Source organism: Arvicanthis niloticus, chromosome 28 (assembly GCF_011762505.2).
Source record: "Arvicanthis niloticus isolate mArvNil1 chromosome 28, mArvNil1.pat.X, whole genome shotgun sequence".
In the NCBI taxonomy this organism is placed as follows: Eukaryota; Metazoa; Chordata; class Mammalia; order Rodentia; family Muridae; genus Arvicanthis; species Arvicanthis niloticus.
Genome location: NC_133436.1, coordinates 17,678,183 through 17,700,172, shown reverse-complemented (window position 1 = coordinate 17,700,172; position 21,990 = coordinate 17,678,183). Strand labels below are relative to the sequence as shown.

Sequence of the window (21,990 nt, the reverse complement as noted above, 5' to 3'; positions counted from 1 at the left end):
GCATGGTTCTGAACTGTGATAGGTGTTCCTGTTGTTCTGGAAGATCCTCAAGGAGGCACAGGAAGGTTATGTTTAAGATGTTTAGGAACAAATGTGGACCCTGCTCGTTTTCCTTTGGGAAAAATTGATGGTCCATGTAAGCAGATAGATTACACTGAATCTATTGCAAACACATGTCCTGTTCTGTTAAATGCTAATCTCTTATTTACCCTCCCACTGCCAAGGCCTGTGGTGCGTGCCTGGATTTGAATGTATGTTTAAGCTATTACAGTACAGGAAGGGAGTCTTGTTTATGTTACACAGAAGTTCCTAAAGACTCAGAATTACTGATTTCCAACCAGGGAATTTACTGAACTATGTATTAGTGTGCATCGCAGCGAGAGCCAAGTCCATCTTTTCTTTATCCATGTGTATGAAGATGTACAATACCCAGAGCCTTGACGCGTAAAATTGCTCTGTTGGAAAGGAGCTGCTGGCCTGTCCCCTTTGCTTAGAATATGAGTTTCCCTCTTGGTCTTTTAATTCTGGCTTGTTTTTCTCATTGACACACAGGCAACATCATCCTGGGAACTCTTTCTAACCCACCTCAAGCCTGAATTCATTATTCCTATGCTGGCATTCCCCGAAGCCTCCTCCAACTTCTACCCCAGGTTACTGTCACTTGCTTAGCTGTCCTTAAACCTCCAAAGGCTTTGTAGTCTGTAAGAGTCAGGCGCACACCCTCCTCTTCCTACTGTTATCCCCAGAACTAAGAACAGTGCTTACCACACTCTACATAGGAACAAATGAAGCTATCTGTCTTTTCAAACAGCATCTGTCTTTTTCAAAACCAATTGTTCTTTGGTAAGGGAACTGTTCCTTGCCTACCTGGGCGGAGGTGGGGGAAGGGGGGAGTGTCGTCACACTTAAGAAATTCTTCATTCCTCTAGATAGATACCTGTGTGCTAGCTACACCATCTATCAGACTTCTGTATTCTCTGGCAGGTTTGCTAATGGTTATATCTACTAGGTAATGGCATGTAATTGACTGAAAAATAAAAACGAGGGGGGAAACCAGGCCTGTGATCAGCAGGGTTAAGTCACCTTAGCTGACTTAGAAAAGTATTTCTTAGAAATATCATGGTAGGCATTCCGAGGACAGCCCACCTCCCAGCATCTGCCCAGAAGCTGGACACCTGGCTCTTGTTATTAATCCCGGATGTAGGATGTCAGAGTTGGGACATGGACTTGACCATTGTAAGTACTTCAAGCAAGGGCACGAACAGGAAGGGCATGAGTGCTCGCCACCTAAAGACCTGTCGTATGGCAGAAATGAGAATGAAAATGCATCTATATGGGCCTTTTGCATGTTAGTATGTTGTACATTCTAAAGAAGTATGGTCCTAGTGTGTCAGGAGAGTGACATTGCCTTTGTCTTTTAATGCTATTGTAATAAGAGTCCTTAGGTGGGACAATTTACAAACAACATGGACACTGTGCTCATAGCGCTAGATAGAAGTCCCACATCAAAACACCACAGATCTTGTTCCTTGCTTCATCTTTATAAGTTAGAAGGGATGGGAAGGGAATGGGCTCCAATCTCCTAGGGACTTCTTCTCTCATTTGGAAGGACCAAGACTCCAGGTTCTACTCACTTCCCAAAGGCACCTCCTTTTAATTTCATTACCTTACAGGCTGGGGAGTTTAGAGGTAATCTTTGGGGGGGGGGGGGACACACATGTTCAGATTGTAACATTCACTTAGGAATTTAGGATCAAATCTTACTTTTAAGATTACCACGTGTGGCGGTTTGTCTGAGAATGGCCCTGATGGGCTCAAATTTATGAACCTCTGAACCTGTAAGCCAGCCCCAGTTTGTTGTCCTCATAAGAGTTGCCTTGGAGTGCCACTATTTGAAAGGATTTGGAGGTGTAGCCTTGATGGAGGAAATGTGTCACTAAAGGTGGGCTTTGATGTTTTAGAAGCCCAGGCCAGGCCCAGTGTCTGTCTTTCTTCTTTTGCTGCTGCTGCTTGAGGATCTGAATGGACCACTCTCAGTTACTTCTCCAGCAGCATGTCTGCCATCACACTTCCTGCCATGTTCCTCACCATGCCAATGGACTAGCTCTCTGATACTGTAAGCAAGCTCCAATTAAATTATTTCTTTTATAAGAGTTGCCTTCAAACGTGGCTTCTCTTCACAGCAAGAGAACATTGACTAAGACACCAGGTTTGTAGAGAGGCAGTTGCTAGAAAATTCTACACAGACATTTTTATTGTAATAGAAATGCCAGGTTGGTTGGACGGGACTGGAGAGATGGCTCAGCGGTTAAGACTGCTCTGCCAGAGGTCCTGAGTTCAATTGCCAGCAACCACATGGTGGCTCACAACCATCTGTAATAAGATCTGATGCCCTCTTCTGGTGTGTCTGAAGACAGCTACAGTGTACTCATATGCATAAAATAAATAAATAATTCTTTGAAAAATAAAAAAAGACAGGTTGGGAAAGGAGGGTTTGGGGATAGGCAAGAGTAAAAGCTCCTGTTTCCAGGTATGGAGGTTATATGGGGTGTTGTGAGTCAGAGTATAATAAGCACAGGCCTGCCAACAGGCTGATTTTTAAGTAGTCCCCATTGCTGAACGGCTTTGGTCAATATTATTTTCTCCAGTGCTGGTTCTTGCCAGGCTTTCAAAGTGCACTTGGGAGAGTCATTCTTTTATGGTTGTCTTCCTTACCAAGGATTTGTCTGTAATCTTCCTTCACAGTGGTGCACTAGCAATTTCCTTTTAGTCTGTGATCCTTCCCCTTTGCCCAAGAGAGGAACTCATTTCTCTCAAGTTGAGCAGGCATTCTGGGTAAAGATGGGCCCCTTTCTCATGACAGGACAAATAGGAGAGAAGGAATGTCATGCAGCCTGCTGAGGCTTCTGCTCATTTGGAAAGAGACTTATTTGGTCCTGGACAGCCAGCTAATTAAGGCTGTTACATGGCAGTTTCTATTGGGGGAGGGGGGGTGGAGGGAAGAAGACGAGAGAATGGGTACCTGGAATCTGTTTTGGCAAAGGCAAGCTTGTTTCTCAGTCATAATGGGAGTAACAGCTTGTGTTTTGTACCCGAGTTGACATCACTGGTGATCGTGACACTCCCAAGAGAAACAGGGACTCTCAGGACTTGAAGTTGGTTACAGTTGAGCAGCTTGTGCGAGTAGGATGTAACCACAAATGCTGGGCAGTGCACGTGTGTCAGTCAGGCATGCTTGAGCTGGCAGGAGCTGGGGCAGCATCGCAACCTTACAAGTCACCGGGTAGATGAAACAGCCCGTCATCATCTGTATGTAGAGAATTAATAACAACTTTCTCTAACCTGGAAAAGCTGCCTATAACTTTACAAAGTAACCTTTGCTATTCTGTCCGGTAAATATGGTAAATCTTCACAAAATTATTTATCCTAACCCAACAGAGGTAACACCATACTGATGATATTCATAACATTGTTCCTTGTGCAATCATTCATGGTATGGGTAAATCGAAATCCTGTAACTATCAGGCGGCCTCAGAGCATGGACCTTTGAGGGTACTGACCATTGGAAGCGCCCTTAGCACTGGTTTCTCATTAAGTATATAAATATCAGCGACTACCTTCTTAGGAAGTGGGACTAGGGTTTTGAGGCTCCTCCCATATAAGCTCTTGTGTAATCAAGTATTTATACATGAGCTACTGGAAGTAGTTGAAAGTGCTGCCTGTGAACTAACCAGAATAGAAAACTGCAGGCCTCGACGTGACTTCCGTACATTTCAGGCTGACGTGTAATATAATAAACATGCTGAGAAATTGGATCTAAATTGCCTCACTGTGGTCCAGACATGGACTTTCCATTTTCTTTCCTTGAAGCCTAGATGTTACATTTTTATAATTGTTTAATGATTGAATCACTAGGGTAACATAGGAGGGGAAGCCTAATCATATCTATATCTATATCTATATCTATATATCTATATATCTATCTATCTATATATCTATCTATATATCTATATATCTATATATCTATATATCTATATATCTATATATCTATATATCTATATATCTATATATCTATATATCTATACACACACACATATATCCTTTTAACTTGAAAGAGAGAATGTAGGTATATTATAATGCCATATGAGGTTGGGGTTTTAAATAAGTTTTTTTTTTCTTTTTTTTTTAAAGGAACTTGGTTAAAACAATCTTGAAACTGGCAGGCCCATTCACGGAACAGAATATACAAATTCAACCACAAATTCCATGAGAAACTGTAAGGCTGTGCCACAGATAGCAGCAGAGAAATCATGTGCCTGTCTTCCTTTGTCATTTGGCCCGCTGTATCCTGTCTGTATTGTCTTTCCCAAGCACAGGCATGCATGCCAGGCTGCTTTCCCCATCACTCTGTCAGTGTGCGACATTCCACCCCCTCCATAAACTCCCTTCCCTTCATCACAACCAAGCTGAATCACACCCATGATTAAGGCACAACTTCCATGGTCTGTATAGTGTAAAGTCTGTCATTCTGATCTGTCTTTGCCCTGGATTTAGTCAGTCAATACAGCTTGAGCAAAGATTGCCCACACCAGGATTTGGTCTCCCTCTTAACCCCAATGAGATCCAAGGAAGGGATGTAGCTTGCCTCTTGTGAATACTGAAGACAGGACCCAGATTCCACATACTCTTAAAATGATCTCACTCCTTCCGAAATGTCCCAGATGTGTGAAGAGGAAGAAGCATCGAGTTTCTTTGCCTTTGTTTATGCTTTTGGTCCGGGCCAGGCCTGGGTGACTGGTGCTTGAGAAACCACAGCACAGTGCTTGCTCCTGTCTGTAGACAGGAGGTTCACCAGGCTAATATGCAGAGACTGCATGAGAATGAAGTGTCTCGGACTGGGTTGATTATAACATGATGGATTGAGATTATGTTCAGCATCATTCCCTCTGGCTTCTGAGACCCAGAGCCTCCTCTGTGGGAAGGGATACAGTGGATTCGTGGAATAATGAGTTGTTCTCATTGAGCGTTTCTGGAAATGTTATAACCAGCTGTCACAGCCAAGGGCAGGATTGTAATCTGGGAAAATAGCATGGCTTGCTCTAGTATCCTGCCTGTGAAATATCTTGGCTGTGAAGCTTGCCTGTGGCTCTTCCTCTGGTTCTTCTTGCTTCGCCTTCATGCGGTGTTCTTCCAGAAGCTAAGCAGCATCCAGAAGGCAGGTGTGTATCTTATTTGTGAGTTCTAAGAAGAGATTTATGAATTTTGGTTCATGTTATGAATATAGTTTTACTTTAAAAATAAAAGATTTAAAGTTTAGGTATGTCGATAAAAACCTGCTACTTTACGTTCAGCAATGTGTGTAGGTCCAGAAGTGTCATTAACTGGGAACTCTACATTGGCTTGAGATCTTTAAAGCTTCAACTGCCCAGGTTGTTGGGATGTCCTTATAAAGTAGGTGTGGCGCACATAATACTTCCATGATTGTTCAGTGCCACATGTTCAAAAATGATGACTGTCAGAGGAGTTTGGCTCAAAACTCAGACTTGGATCCTGGTCTGTTCTTAATGTTCATGATCAGAATAGATGCACAAACTAATTCCTGGAGTGGAGACACAGAAAGACTCAATTTTGAAGTCAACCTTCAAGTGCCCTTTGGGGTATGTGGGGATGCACTAGTCACTATGTGGAAAGCACTCTTCATAGAAAGGAATCTTCAGAATTAAAGATGGGAGGGGGAGAAACAGTGTGTTGTTAGATCTCACAGGGAACAAACAGGTACTTTTTAAAATTTTCTCTTTCCTTCCTTCTCTCTCTCTTTCTCTCTCTCTCACACACAAACACACACACCCTGTGTACAGATGCACATACAGTATATATTTCAATATATATGCATTTATGTGTGCACACTTTGTCTCTGGAGTGAGAGCCCAGAAAAAAGACTGTGTATTATATAAGAGATTAGTTATGTATTAGTATATATTATATAAGAGATTAGTATGGCTTAGAATTCTGAAAAAAATGGATTTAATGAAAGAATACGCACTTAAAATTTGCATGGGGCTAAAATATATTAGGTGAGGAAACAACTTATTTGTAAATATGCCTTAGACATTTTTGGAAATATTCATAAAACTTATGCAAAAACAGACTAAGTCTTCTTTTAGACAAATGTCTCTTTCATATATGCATACTACTACTTACACATGTTATTTGTATAACTTTAGAATGTATATGTCCATGGGTGTGTGGTTATATCCACACATAGTCACCTAAGAGACCCATAGAGAGAGGGTTTTAAAATCCTCTTCCACTTTGTTCCAGGGCAATACTGATTATTTGACATGATGTGATAATTAAAACAAAACAAAGCATACTTTAAAAGAAAAATCCATTGACTGGGGTCGCTAAGTAGTCCAGCACTTGCCTGGCATGTGTGAACCTCTGGATTTGAGTCCCTGTACTCAAACGTTAGTTAGTGCAAAGTTTGAAAGATCTGTAATGGGTCCCACACTTACCTCTGCCATGTCTTTGAATCCGTGCCTTTACTAACCTGCTAAACCAGGGTGAAGGATGACTGGTGTCGGGAGGTGATGTGATGGTGTTGGGACCTACAAGCCCAGTGCTAAGGGAGCCAGCCAGCCTGTTCCCTCGTTCTCCTCACCTGGAAACTGGGTTTGACCTCTGACTATCTCTACAAGGGGAGACCACGAGAAGCACCGGAAGGCCGAGTGGAGAGCTGTATTTGAAGAGTCACCTAGGGGCGCATCATCCATCTTGTCTCTCTTCTTTTCCCGTCACTTCTGGAAAGATCAAGGGCTCCCTACCTGCACATCCATTCACACTGCTCCGCGGAGCTAATACAATTTCATTTTGTACTTCTGGATCTCATTCCTGTGGGTTCGTTAGCATATTCATTTTCTCGTATTATTTATGGCCCCACATTATTTTTATAATCCTGACAAGTTATTTTTGCTCCAGTGCCTCTCTGCGCTGTCGTGAAATATTCTTTACTCCATTGGTGAGTGGTTTCTTCAATTATTCTCTATTGCATGTGAGAGCATTTGCATGCACTCCTGTAATTTATCATTTTATAACCTTCGCAAGTGTGAACTGGTTGGTCCCTTCTTGCCCTCATTTCGCCTTCCTTCCTCCTTCCTTCTCTATCTCCCTCCCTCCCTTCTTCCTCCTTTCCTTCCCTATCCCTTTGTCCTTCTGTCCCTCTGTCCTGTCCCTCCCTCCTTCCTTTCTTCCTCCTTCTCCTCTTCCTCCCCCAACTCCTCCTTGCTATGGCTTTCCTGATTCTGAAGTGTAGAATGCCTCCAGATCCTCTAGTCTTGTTCTTCTTCCTTGGTTTGTAGCTTCTGTCTTCCTTTGTTATGAAATCATTACCAAGATTGGTTAGCTTCTCCTCTCTACGCTCAATTCTAACTTCAGTGTGTGCATCCGTGTGCATGCGTACATGCTGTGGACACCAAATGTTGGCTTCAGGTACCCTCCTCTGTTGCTCTCCGCCTAACTCTTTGAGACAGGTTTCTCACTGAAACTGCAGCTTGTCATCTTGGCTAGCCTGCCTCATGGATGAATTCCTAGGATGGCTTGTCACCATCCCTGTAGCACTGGAGTTGCCACATCTGGCTTTTCCGTGGGTGCTGGGGATCTGAACTCAGGCTCTCTCGCTTGCTTAGCATCTTCACACAATCTCCCTGTCACCAAACCTCTGTTCTTGTGTCCTGGAATGAAATATCCCTGTATTTATGCAGCGCCAATTCCTATCACAACAGAGGGCACAAACTATGTCATACTATCATTTGCTTGGCAGAAAGTCACTTTGGTTTTTTTCTTTAACTAGTTTTTTTTTTTTTTTTTTTTTTTTTTTCCGTCACTACATTTCTTAAGATGTTGCCAAATTTTGTATGTATGTACACATATTCACATATATAAATCCATTTCAAGAGAGTCATACCCATGATGAAAAGTCTTTTGATTTCAAATCTATTTTTGGTGTTATATACACTTACTTGTGTGACTGAAATCTAGACATCAAGTAAGGCATGTTTTTCAAAGGTGACATTGTTGCTTGTTATTTAAAAGGCCTTTTGGGTGTATCTGAAAATTGGGAGGAAAGACAAGATATCACCCCAGCCTACTTCAACCAGCACAGGAGTCTCGTCTTTAATGTCTTTTGGGAAGCCACTTAATTCTGGCCTTTCATTTCCAGGGAGAAGATGCCATTCTCAGAGGACCATTCATTCCCAGCCAGGCCTCTCCATTATAGTAAAAGCTCTGTCCTCTGGTGATCAATAAGTAATTTCGTGAGGGGCTGGAGAGATGGATCAGTAGTTAAGAGCACTGACTGCTCTTCCAGAGGACACAGGTTCAATTCCTAGCACCCACATGGCAGCTTACAACTACCTTATAACTCCACCACTCTCACACAGACATACATGCAGGCAAAATATCTATGCACATAAAATAAAGATAAGTAACTTCTTAAAAATGAGTATTTTTGGTAGGTACAGATTGGTTCAGTCGATGGGACCCTTTTTTTTTTTTTTTTAATTATAAAGGCGCCTTTTATAAGGTGAAATTTACTAGGCTTGAACATATTCGGGGTTTACAAATGCAGTTTCTACAGCAGTGCCCTAAAAACCGTGAAACTGATTGGGGCCATGAAGAACGGTTTCCTGCTGCGTTCTGCCTGAGGCCTTTGCTTCAAGCCCTGGGTCTGCTCCCACCTCAGGCTCACTGTGCCTCAAAACTGAGGGTGTCATTGTGACTTTGAAAGCCATTGATATGTCCAGAGCTGTGCTGAATTTCAAGACAGGGAAAGGTTTAGAAGGTCTTCTCTTGCTGAGTAAGAAAGCCAACATCCTTAACCCATTTTGTCCAAAAAATAAAATAAAATAAAATAAAATAAAATTTTGCTGGAAAATAAATTGGTCCAGTACATGCTAATGAGTATTTATGAGCAGTGGTGCACTTTGTCTGTAGATTAATAATATAAGCTCACGAATACTCAAATTCTGCCAGGAATTTAAAAATCATATCGCATGCATGCTCAGGTATAACCTCCAATCATAAATCCTGAGAAATATGGAGGAGGCTATGACAGGCCATTCTGAGGCATAATGGGGGATGTGTGTTTCAGTACTATACTGATGTTTATGTTTGTGATTACTTGGGAAGGGTTTACTTAATGCTTCATGTTTTATAATTGGCTCCATTTTTTTTTTCAATATACTCATGAGAAGTTCACTTTATTGTGTGCAAGCCAGGCAGTTTGTTAATGATAATGTTAATGTCCTCCGTTCTGAGAAGTAATCATCATTCTTGTGCCTGTGGGAACCCGAGGCTCTTAACCCTTCAAGTCTTGCTCAAGGTCACCTCTAGTTAAGTGGACCACCCCTGTAGACTGCTCAGCTCCAAAACTAACAGTCTTTACTTTGTCAGTTCTCTTCTTAGTCAAGGAGTTTCTGGTTTCTGAGTATGCATATGTTGTTTGTGACTTTAGTGTTGTGTAGACAGAGTAACACAAAAGTAGAGGATTCTTAGTTTTTGGTTTTTTAGTATTATATAGCTCTATGAACCATGATCTATACCTAGTTTCTATTAAAAATTGTCACCACATAGAGTAAGAGATGTTGGTAAAAGTGGGATGTGATGAATCGTGAAGCCCACTTTCTTTGACTGGAGAACTTCAGGTCCACAAGTTTGATTGCTGGTTTGTTTTGTGAGGATCGCTGTTCTGAACGCCCTCGGTAATTTCTGGCTCTATTAAAAGCCTTCTTTTCCATGTGAAGACCTCATAAAGGAGAAACAGTGATCTTGTCTTTTTGTTACTTGAGAGTTTATATGAACGCTGCCCCAAGATGGGGTAGCTCTGAGACACAGAGTCTGCATCCATCTGGCCATCAAACCCATTTCTAAATTGACATCGGCATTCCCGGGCATCTCCAAATAGTCTGTTCATGGTGTATACACCCCCAGAAGAGTAATCCCACTCATTTCCTTGAAGCATGAGAAGAGTTGGCAAGTGACCCAACCATTGGTCTCTCAAATGTATACTTTGATACTGTTGGGCGCAGATATGTGGCCTCAGGCCCCAGCCCAGACACTTGTCCAATGGGAGACTGAGCTGGAAACATGAACTTTCGTATTTATTTTAAGATATGCGTGTTTTGACATCAGCCTTCAGAGGAGAATTGATTTCAATGATTTTGCCATTCTTAGGAAATTACTGAGGTCCACTGGCATAATTTTCTACTTTCCCCACCTAGATTCTGGGTTCAGCCTTCTTCCTATTTCATACAGACAGTAACAGTGCAGATATCCTAGGAAACCATCTGATCTACTGCTGCCCTGCCATGTGCAGAGCTCTGGGTATGGGCCCCTCTCCCTCTTACTATATAGGAACCTAGGAAAGAGATGTCCACAGACAAGCCAGGCTACTTTGGCAATCTGCTCATGCATCAGCCTCCAAAGCTGTAAGATAAATATGTGTTGTCGGTAGATAGTTGGTGCTAATTTGTTATGGCAGCCCAAACTGGGAGCCAGGATAACGGCTGGCACTGAGGAGACCCTGATACAAACTTGGTACGGTATGTTGCTTCTTACTCTCCTGCCTCTGCTTCATCCCCACCTCCACTTCACATTTTTCCAGATACTTTAATATCTCACTCACATTTCTGCACAAGACCTGGTTTCCAGTGTGCTTGATCATTTGCTGGCGTTGATAGCCACAGGTGTTACTTCTTTTCAACAGACATGATAAAACTTGAACATCTGAATTAGAGGCTGTGAACTCCCTGCAGCCGTATACAAAATACGTTGTGCACCACCTTTAGAAATTGTCACCAGTGTTTGAATTATGTATATTTTGATTCTTTTGATGATGTATTTTTACTTTTAGGGAAAGAATTTGGTCATGTAAGAGCAGCTTGTCATCCCAGTTCAAGTGTAGAGAGTAAACTAGGCAGTAAAGTGTGTGAAAATTTTGGCTATTTAGAGTAAAAAAGAAAGAAAGAAAGGAAAGGAAAGAGAAAGCCATGTAGCATTTGGGGTAGGTTGTTGAGTGAGCACTTAGACCTATTCTTAACTTTGCTACTGAACAGATAGTTTGACTTTGCATCAGTTTTTGGGGTTTTTTTTTTTTTTTTTTTTTTTTTTTTTTTTCCTGTAATTGGGGGATTTGGACTGCCTGGTGTTGATGCCTTCCTGCCCTCTTCCTATGATACATATATGTGTGTGCTCATTCAGAGAAGGTTTTTGCTTAGAGCAATGCCATGAGACCATCTTTCATCGACAGTAATTTATGTGTCAATAATATCCACCTTTCACAGCATGGAATATTTGGGAAATAGAAACATTTTTGTATCACACCGAAGCAAACAGGTATGGATAGGGAATATTCAAATAAGAGATTATTGCATTCTCCTTTTGTTATATAGTGATCCCGAATACAAAATGTAAAATGTTGGAAATAGATTAGCTATTGAGGCTATGGAAAACCACCACATTTTTAAAAAATTGGACCAGGAGCTATAATTCAACACAGGTAGCACAGTATGGGGACCCCAAGGTTCAGGCCCTAGCACCCATGTAAAATATGGTTGAACACAAGTATATAACTCAGGGCCTGTTAGTGGTAGAGACAGGGCTGTCATTGGGGCTTGCTCTCTGCCAGCCCACTCCAAGCTGACTGAGTGATCCTGTATCAAGGGAACAAGTTGGGAAGTAATTGACAGGATACCCAGTGTCTTTCTCTGGCCTCCACATAAGCACACACTTACATATATGTATATAACACACACACACTTGAAATTTATAATTGAGAACAGTAATACCCTTTTGCAAATGTCTAACTTTAAATCCTCAATGAGGCCCCTAATCTAGCTTTTAGATGCTCGTTCCTCCAAAATCATTAGAATTGTCATTGATAAGAAATGTTTATTCAGATAAAAAGGTGTCCCTCTCCAAAAAGGACCACACACAAACCAACATTTAACCATGATGGTAATCCTCGTTGTTGCTATAACAAATTAACACAAATCCTATGGCCAAAACCACAAAATCAGTGTTTTAAAGTTAAGTTTAATGTGGGTTTTAATGAGTTCAAATAACTTGTAGCAGTGCTGGGTCCTTCATAGAATTTTGTCTGTTTGTGTTTTCTGGCCTTTTCAGGTGTCTGAAGGCCGTATTGCTTGACCGATGCTGGCTCCTTTTTCTCCAAAGCTCATCACTCATCCTCATTCCCACTGTCACATTTGTCTGTCTTACCAGGACCCTCATGATCTCAATGGACCACCCAAATCCTTTGGGATAAACTGCGCCATCACACGTCCCAATGTGAAAAGTCATATATTCACTAATATGCTTTTGAGATTAGCACAAGGAAACATTGGGAAGTCATTTTTCAGCTAACTACAACTATTGTTATTATTATTATTAACTATCATTATTTTTAAAGTATATCTACTGAAGTTACAGGCCAAGAAACAAGTAGTACTTTCTTTTCTGTTGTTGACCAGTGCAATGGTGAAATGTCTTGTCATTGTTAAAATTTCTGGTTCAAGCCAACTTTTAATATAAAGCATTTCAAAGCAACGCTGACTGCCAAGTGGATCAACACTGGAGGACAGCCACCTTGTAGCAATAACTGTACTGGAACGGTATCTGGGTGTTCCCACCAGACCTCCACTTTGCCAGTTCTAGGCTGTTCTCGAAGCTCCTGTAATCGTCAGTTCTTGAGTAGCCCTTTGTCCTTGATAGGTGCCAGGTGATAACATATATTGCCCTAGGGCCATGTCTATGCCTAGCTATTGAGTGACCCCTGTGGCTTTACAGGGCACAGAGAAGACTATAATGGTACTTTTTTTGGACTGCTAGCTCTTGAGTAATGGAAACATATTTATTAATGAATGCCTAGGCCTTACAGCTAGGCTTGTTCCCAGCTAACTTATAGCTTATTAACCCATTTATTCTATCCTAAGCTCTGCCATGCGATTGATTGCCTCTTCTCAGTTCCGGCACCTCTGCGTGTGGCTGGCAAAATCCTCCCCCAATCCATCTTATTCCCAGAGTTTCTTTGCCTGGGAGTCCCACTTTCTACTTCCTGTGTTGGCTCTAGACCAAAAGCTTTTTAATTAATTTATCAGAAGATGAGAGAGGGAGTGTTTGCAAAATGTGTTGCAGCCATATAAATAACAATACCAAAGTCCCGTCTGTAATCAGATCTCCTCGGTTCAGAAATCTCCATTTGTATAAGATAGAGACAATCTTTACACAGTGAATAAAAACATTACTCCAACAGAAGTCTCCAGTCTGCTTAGGCTTCTTCTATCTGAAAGGGATCAGTTTGTCCTAATCCACTGAGGGCCCCAGACTAGGATCTTTAAATGAAGTGAGGGGTATAGGGGGTACAAAATGGGTTAGGTCAAGTCTAGGAGCACCTACTGATTAGTAGTCAAAACTGTCTAATTCCTTGGCTGTTCTAAATGTGCCTTCCTGTACTGTGAAATGAGGTTTCTGCATCATAGTGTTGTAAGCACCGAGGTGAGGTCTTCAGGGTGCTATTGCCCTAGGCTTAAAGAGCATTGTGCTTTCCACCACTCATTTAACAAGTGTGGTGACTTCCTCAGCCTGGTCTTGTTTTGTTTCTCTCAGGATAGATTCTGTGTGGTCTTCATGCCAATGCTCCCTCTGAGTACTTAACAGGCATGTGCAGTCTAGTTCTGCTAGATGAGAAACTCGCCTGGCCACTAAGTACAAGAACATGTGCAGGCCAACAGCTGCTGTGGTTGCAGGTGCATTGCCTGTGCAGGCCAAAAGCTGCTGTGCTTACAGGTGCATTGGATCCTACAGGTTAAAGCACCTGGATCTGGTGGTTATTTGGAAGCAAGAACCTAATGCAAGGAAACAGAAGCCTAAGATATTGACACTCCATTTCTACGTGTGCAGGATCCTGTAGTATGATTGCCATGGATTTCTAAGCTAATTTGGAAATAATATATATTTATACATAAGTTGATATTAATAGGAATGGTACACTAACCACTTGATTGCAAAACTAGTTTCCTTCTACAAACTTACCCTTAATGTTCCAAGAGCCACGTTCAGATTTAATGAAGAAATGAGTTGCAAAGCAAGGTCGTGTTTTTGAGCTAGCAATAAAAAGCAAAGGGCATTAATTGGCTTTTCAGTTTAATTAAGAATGGAAGTTGCTTTCTAAAATATCAAGGGTAATAGCCTAATTTGGATATTGTCTGTGAATGCTTTGAAGGCTCAGTCTTCATATGTAGGATCAACAAAGTATTTTAACAGGGCTGGAGAGATGGCTTTGTAATTAAGAACATGTATGGCTTCTCTGAAGGACCTGAGTTTGGTCCCCAGCACTCATGTTGGGCAGCTCAATGCCTTTGGCTTCTGTGAACACTTGTTCTCTCTCTCTCTCTCTCTCTCTCTCTCTCTCTCTCTCTCTCTCTCTCTCTCTCACACACACACACACAACTAAAAATAATTTTTGAAATCTTTTTTAAAAAATTTTTTCAGAGTGTTGTTTATCAACGAGTTGAGTAAGCATGTAACAGTCGCTTTTAAAGATATTTTTGTAAAAACACTTGAATAGTGGTAACTAATAGGGCCCTTTGTTTTAATTCAGTAGGAAACAGTTTTATTAAAGCTTAAATAGTGCTGAGCAAGCAGTTCCCCAATTATAAGTCGTGCTGTGTCTGGAGACACTCAGTGCACAAACTCCTCGCTGTAATGAAAGCTGGTGTGCTCACAATGACCTCTTGGAGAAGCAGAACCCATGGTTAGTGAATGGAAGGTGGGGTATTAGCATACTAATTAGCATATTATTCCGGCAAGCATTGGGCAAGCATTCGGGCAAGGCTGGGGCTGCTGTGCGCTCTTCCACAGTGACCCCTTCCCGAATCGCATCTGGAGGCCCAGACTCCCAGGGGAAATGGAGCGATGTGAGGCTGTGTGGTCAGTAACCAGAAGCCTGTGTGAAATGCCTTGTCCTGGAGGACAGAGGAGAGGGTTTCAGTCATTCGTGATCGCGATTTTCAAAGGACCTGGGAAGGAAGGCTTTGAGAAGAGGAGCCTGTGTGAGCATCCAAGCTGCACGGAGGTGACTTTTTGACATGGACACTAATGGGTATCAGGGTTTCTATTTGGGGAGCGGGTAGTAAATGTTTTTTACTCTTCAGGGACCTATACAAGCAAAAAATAGATCTGCTAAATGCAAGATGCAGAGTCAAGAATAAATTATATCGGCCGGGCAGTGGTGGTGCACACCTTTAATCCCAGCACTTGGGAGGCAGAGGCAGGTGGATTTCTGAGTTCGAGGCCAGCCTGGTCTACAGAGTGAGTTCCAGGACAGCCTGGGCTACACAGAGAAACCCTGTCTCAAAAAACCAAAACAAAAACAAAAAACACCAAAAAAAGAATAAACTATATCCCTTGAGGTTGTACAAGTTCATCAGCACATTGCCAAAGGTAGCTCAGATAATTGCATTCAAAGGGGTACCTTTTAGAAGGCCTCTCAAGATAACATTGGAAAATAATATAACACATCAAGTGATTATATTGATGCCCATTTCTCAAATTATAAATGGCTTTGGTCACTTCAGGACCTCCTTTGTTTTTCTTAAGTAATAAATGCAATTATGAAAGTAAAGGTAAGCGATACGCTCAGGTGATGTCAGAGGATAGAGGATTTATGACTGCCATGATACATTTACATCATTTTCAGCTAACCACAACCATCCTCAAAAGAAAGGGGGGGAGGTATCACTAGTTCACAAGTATGATTTGGAAATTTCCAAGCTAACTTTTATAAAGTCTTTCAGAGACGTGTTGGTGACAAATGGATACGCACTGGTAGGACAGTGACCCAGTCTCTAGCTGTGATCCTTTAATAGAACATGTGACTCCTGTTTTACCATGTTCCAGAAAGCTCTGTGTTTTACATACCTGAAAGGTGTAATTTTAAATTTAATTTGAAATGTATAGGTCTACATTTAATATATTTAATTTTCTTAACTGTGGCCTAAGGTCTTTGTGTTACAAAACAGGGACATTATTGTCTCAAACAATAACAGCGAAGTGCTGTTTCCAGGGCACCTCAACTGAAGGGTAGGGCTGGGATTCGAACCAGTGCCTTTAGTTCTGGACCTGCAGCTCTGCTTTCTCCTGTGTTCTGTCACCCCTCGGTTCTGATAGGCCATCACATTGAAGGCATTACATCATCCTCCTGGGGCTTCCTTTCCACTCTTCCTCTATCAGAAGAGCAACTGTTGCTATTTAAACTACACAGCAGTCAATGTAGCATCTTTTATTTATTGAGCTGTCAAATCTGATGTTTTGAGTGTGAACCTAGCCTTTACAAGGCTAAGCCATCTCTATAACCCACTGACAGCCTCTGTGTATGGCTGTGTTGGTCTCTAGTGCAGACCTCACAGATGTGAACTTACTAAGTTCATTTACTTCTACCCCATCTGGCACAAGTAAACAGGAGATGGCTCTTTGGGCTACCACCAGAGAATGTCTTTGCTTTAGATTTCCCAGGGCACCTCATACTTTCAAGTGTGTTTGTGTGTTTAGATCATATTTGACTGTCTCCGGGACCATGGTTGGTTAAGTTACTTTGAGTCTAGGAAACTCCAAGGAGATGATGGATTTACTCACTTACCTTCTCATCGAACCTGAGCACAGAGTTTCAAAGAACCACAAATTATTTACAGTACCTGTGTATTCGGAGGTACTCTTGAAAGGAATTTTAGGGTCTGGGAAGGGTTTAGAGTAAGCTTCAAAGTGACCTTTTCTGGTACCTTTTCAGGAAGCCTGTAGCCTGCTAACCTCGTCATAGTTTCTTTACACCCTTTGAAGCACGTGTTACCTGTGCTTGCTTGGTCAGCATCCCACATAATGGGTAGCTCTGTGATCATGCACACCCAATCAGCATCCACTTTGGACTTGATACTTGTGTAGAAATCGCTCACCACCCATGATGGAGGTGACCCCTGATTAAGATGAGCCTGGAAAGGATATATAATCCTTTTTTTTTTTTTTTTTTTTTTGCTTCTAAAAATTGGATTTGGCCTGAGTTATGAAATATATTATTCATGTTATAGCTCAGTGGTTCTCAGGCCTGGCTAGACATTCGAATTACCTAAGGAACTTTTTAAAAAATACCAACTGCCTGGGACTTTTTCCAGAATCATTAAATCAGAGCTGCAATGGCTGGAGCCTGGCATCGGGTTTCTTTAAAGCTCTGTGAGCAAGTGGAGTGTGCAGCAAGGGATGGCAGACCCGAGAAGAAGATGGAGAGGCATGGAGGCAGCTCCTGCCCTGCTGCTGCTATTACTAGACACACAATTAGTACTCCTACTGAAGACATATTAGGTGCCGACTGTATGCAGACATTGTTCTCAGTTTTTCCGTAGAACGGCATTAACCTTGGGTTTTCCTTATAAGGCATGAGATTCTTTTGTTTGCAGATGTGTGAATGGAAACCTTTGAGGATGTTGAGTATTGCAATCTGAGTAGGTTAACCCTGCTACAGAAGAGTGGTTAACCCACTTGCTGGGTATATATCTGATCTTTCATATTCACTGCCGTGCCGTATCAAGTGTCAGTGGTCCTTATATGGCTAGCCTGTTGGTTCTGCCAATAGAGATCACCATGGCTGTCGTCACCTATGGTGATAACATTGGGATAACATAGAAAACAGCCGTGAGTCCAGATCCTCACCCTCCTGGTTCCCACTATCAGATCTCACCCAAGTCTTCTAAAATAAATTGTTGCTGAAAAGAGTTCATAAGCAGAGAAATCCTGATAACGTAGGGCACGGGAGATTCGGGTGGTACCCATGAGCCCAGCTGACCGTCTAAGCTGTAACTCTCATATACTTAAATGGAACACATTTGCAAGGTTTCTCTTATGCTGTATGTATGAGCTTTCAGAGATGACTCCATCCTGAAGGTTGGCAAGGTACCACGGCGGGGTGTAGAGTGTAGAGGCCCATGAATGTGGTGTCAGGCAAGTGTGTCCTCTGTCCCAACCCAGGTCGTACTTCGCCTTCCTCTCTACTTTGTTCCCTTTCCAGAATTCAGATCCTAAGCCCCAGGCCCAAAGGCACCAAGAACTTGCTTTCACAACTCTCCAAAGATTAGGAAAATTCAAGCTGAATATAATTGTCTGCAAGGCCAACCAGCTTTGTTGCCTGGGAGCCTATTCTGGGCAAAACATTTTGATAACAGCCCGTCCTTTGATGTCTGTAGTGAACAAGTTAACTTGTTACTTTTTCAAGTATCCTGGCAGTTTTGTTTACCTTGCTACATGAAAACTTAATATCCTAGGATAAAACAAAACAAAACAAAACCTTTACCAAGAAATGACAATCACACTTTAGGAGAGACCAAGCTGACTGTGCATACCACAGAAATACCTGTCTCCCTGTAGCCACCCCTACCCCGAACCTGTGTTGCTGTAAAGCATTTAGTGCTTCTGGGTTCTGTTAAACCAAGGAAGGGCATGGGTAATGATCTGCTAACGTAGTTACAGGACTCAGGGTCAAGTGCCATCTGTGGCGAGCCCTGTTCCATTCCTGTGTGCTGAGAAGGGTTAACTAGAGTTGACCCTTAATCAACTAGTAGAACACTGTCTGGGTTTGAAAAGTCTTCTGCAGTGAAGTGAGGGAGGGAAGAAAAAAGGAGAAAGAAAGGAAGATAAATGTTAAGATGTGCTGCATCCTACTGAGTGGGGTGTAGCAACAGCAGTCAGACTGTGAGGGCCTGAATGCTGTGTCTGCTGGCTGAATAGCCTAGGTGAGATGCCTACATCATTTTATAAGGTTTCTTTTTAGGGAAAGTCATCTTTTAAAAGCCTGTACTCTGATTGGTTGGCTCAGCACTTAATAATGTTGGTGGTTGGCCTGGCAGTGGTGGCGCACGCCTTTAATCCCAGCACTTGGGAGGCAGAGGCCAGTGGATTTCTGAGTTGGAGGCCAACCTGGTCTACAGAGTGAGTTCCAAGACAGCCAGAGATACACAGAGAAACCCTGTCTCTAAAAACCAATAATAATAATAATAATAATAATAATAATAATAATAATAATAATAATAATAATGGCTGTTCTTGTATAGTAACCAAATTGAATTCCCAACACCCACATTGGGCAGTTCACAACTACCTATAAGTCTAGCTGTAGGAGGTCCAGTATCCTCTTCTGGCCTCCAAGGGAGCTCACATGCATGTACTTACACACATGTAGACACACACTCAAACACACAGATACAAATAAAATAAATCTTTAAAAAGAATTACTTAAAGTGCTTGACAAATAGTAAGCCCTTAGTCATTTAAAGGTCAGGATAGCAACTTCATTCTTATTTGGCATCTAGGTCCTTCTATAGTTTCAGACGTGGTCTGGAAATGGTGACTAAACAGAGAAGGATGCTAGGAAAATGAGTGCATGCTGGGATTGGCTTAACCATTTCCATCCAAGGTCTAGGGACATCCGGCGTGCTCATTAGAGCCTCTAGGCCTTTAGCTGTATGTATCAATAATAGTGTTTTAGAATTTTAGAAACATTTTGCCGTTGACACTATCCTTGATTTTTGAGCAGGGTACCTGGGGAACATGGTGAATGGAGTGTGTTGAGATTTGTCACATCCTCCAGGGGAAAGACACATTCCCACAATGAACAACTACACTGCTTGTATTATTATAGGATATTCCTGAACACTCTTCTTGACACAGGCAACTGTATTTAGACACACTCTTTTATTAAGGCTGATGTTGATCTTCTGCCTGATATGTACGCCTGGTGGAGTTTGGCACAGTAATAAGCTTCTAACAAATTGTTCATCGTGTTCACATTTAAAGGGTTCCTCCTGCCTTGTCCTGTGCATGGCAGGTATTTGCATTGTATCTTGTAGTTTAAAGTAGACCTTGCTGTCTGCACAATATACACACGTGGCCAATTAGAGTGCAGCCGCTGTGGACATGAGGTCGGTTATAAGTCAGAGGACTACAAAGCAAAAGAGACAGATAATGACTCAGAGTGGAAAAATCTCTATGCCAAACCCCACTTATTTATTGCTTTTGGAAAACTATCCCCATTTGGCTTGTCCCTGGCTTAAAACTCTGCTCCCCCTTTTAATTCCAATTTTCTCAGTTATTTTTATGGTGGCTTGTCAAAATTACCTTTCATCTACTCAAAGTAGGATACTTATCACGTTCCCAAACCTATTATTTATAAGTACCGTGTGCTTCTGGTAGCTTCTGCAGTGGTTTCCATTTCAAATCCCAGTGTCTTGCTTTGCTGGTGGAGCTCATTCCCCTGGGTTAATGAGTAACCCTGCTGGCTCAGAGCTTCCAGGTAGATGTCTCCATGTGGTCCAGTGTCACCAAGTAGTAACGTTGGAGTGCCCAGGCTACAAACCAGTCAAGATAGCAAGATGATTGTCTTTTCAGATGAGCAGATGCCCAAACACACTCTAGAAAACTCAAGTCTTCCATCCTGTCCGCAGTGCAGACAGATATGTTGCCATCAGCAAGTTATTGGAGTCCTCCAGGTCTCTGTTTTCTCTTCTGGGAAATGGGAGCAATTGTAACCCACCTCAGAAACTTGGATCTGCTACAGCATTATTTATAAATAAAACAGTTGGCCAAGCTTCCAGTCTTTCTTTAGCCCTGTGTGTGCATGCGTGTCATCAACATAGGCATGTATGGTCTACATTAAGATGTCTTGTTTGAAGTGTTCTCCACCTTACTCTATGGAGACAGGGTCTCTCCTTGAACAAAGATCTCTGTTCCACTAGAATGGCCAGCCAGTGAGCCCCTGAAATCTGCCTGTCTCCACCCTGCCAGCATTGAGGTTGCAGGCTGTTGCCACATGCCTGGAGTTTTAAGAGGGTGTGGGGGGAATCCAACCTCAGGCTCTGATTTCTGAGCGGCCACCAAGCTCCCTACTGTGTGAGTCATCTCTCAGCCCTCCTGAATCCTTTGTACTCATTAGGAAGCAATAACTGTGTACTATGAAAACACACCAGCAGGTAGCTATTAATCACATTCAAGCTAAGCTGAGAAGATGAAGGGAAGTTGGCAAGTTCAAGGCAAACTGGAGAAACGGCATCCGTTCCCCAAAGCCTGATTCTAGGCAACGCCCGGGCCACTTGGTTCCTGGAACAAAGGCATATTTGCAGAGCTACTGGATCTGAACTTCGGGTAGAGGCTGGACAGTCAGTGTGATAACAAGTCCTGCAGGGAGTGGATGCTCACGAAGTTTCAGACCCATTGGTCCAAAATAAGCTCAGCAGGCATTGGATGTGTGCTTCTGACTGTGAATGCTGGCGTGCATGCATACCCATGTATGTCCCCGCCCAAACTAACCAGATGTGTAACAACATCTGTCTGAATAGAAATATATCTAGAATGCTGCCACCCCACCCCCCCTTTTTTTTGACAGTTTTACACCAGCTTATTTTGGGAGCTAAAATGTTTACCACTCAATGTTCTTTTTCCCCCTAGGAAATTCCACTTATTTGGATGACCATGGACCGCCTCCTAGTAAGGTAAGGTCTTTGCTTGTGCTACAATCTATTTCCCCTTTAGCAGTACTCATAGGTATGTACGCTAGCAGGTCCTGAGCATTCAGTGAACCCAGCCAGGTCCTTCCTGGCCATGAGTCACTCACAAACAACCAGTAGCTGGATGGTGTCAAAAGAATCATCAACTTTAATGATGAAGAACCTGAAGAGCCTGAAGGTGACCCAAGTGACAAGGGAGGAAAAGCCATCACTTGATCTGTCCTTGTAGCCACCTGGATATTGTGGCCCTGGACTTACTGCAGACCTTTGCGGATCTCTTCTGCATTGCTGCCTCGTTGTTCATGGCATCGATTGGTTTGTTTGGCTCTTACTGTGAGCTGCATGGTGGAGCTGCCCCGTGGCATTGGACCTTGGGGCTAGTGCTATTTCTATC

At 42.4% G+C, this 21,990-nt stretch overlaps 1 protein-coding gene across 1 annotated transcript in view; it reads left to right on the top strand.

Moving 5' to 3' along the window:
* The window catches only part of Ust (uronyl 2-sulfotransferase), a 300,209-nt gene that overhangs the window by 98,303 nt on the left and 179,916 nt on the right, over positions 1-21,990 (top strand). Inside the window, exon 2 of the mRNA XM_076926828.1 lies at positions 21,538-21,581. Coding sequence (XP_076782943.1) covers positions 21,538-21,581 — 44 coding nt within the window. The remainder of the gene's footprint in view (positions 1-21,537; positions 21,582-21,990) is intronic.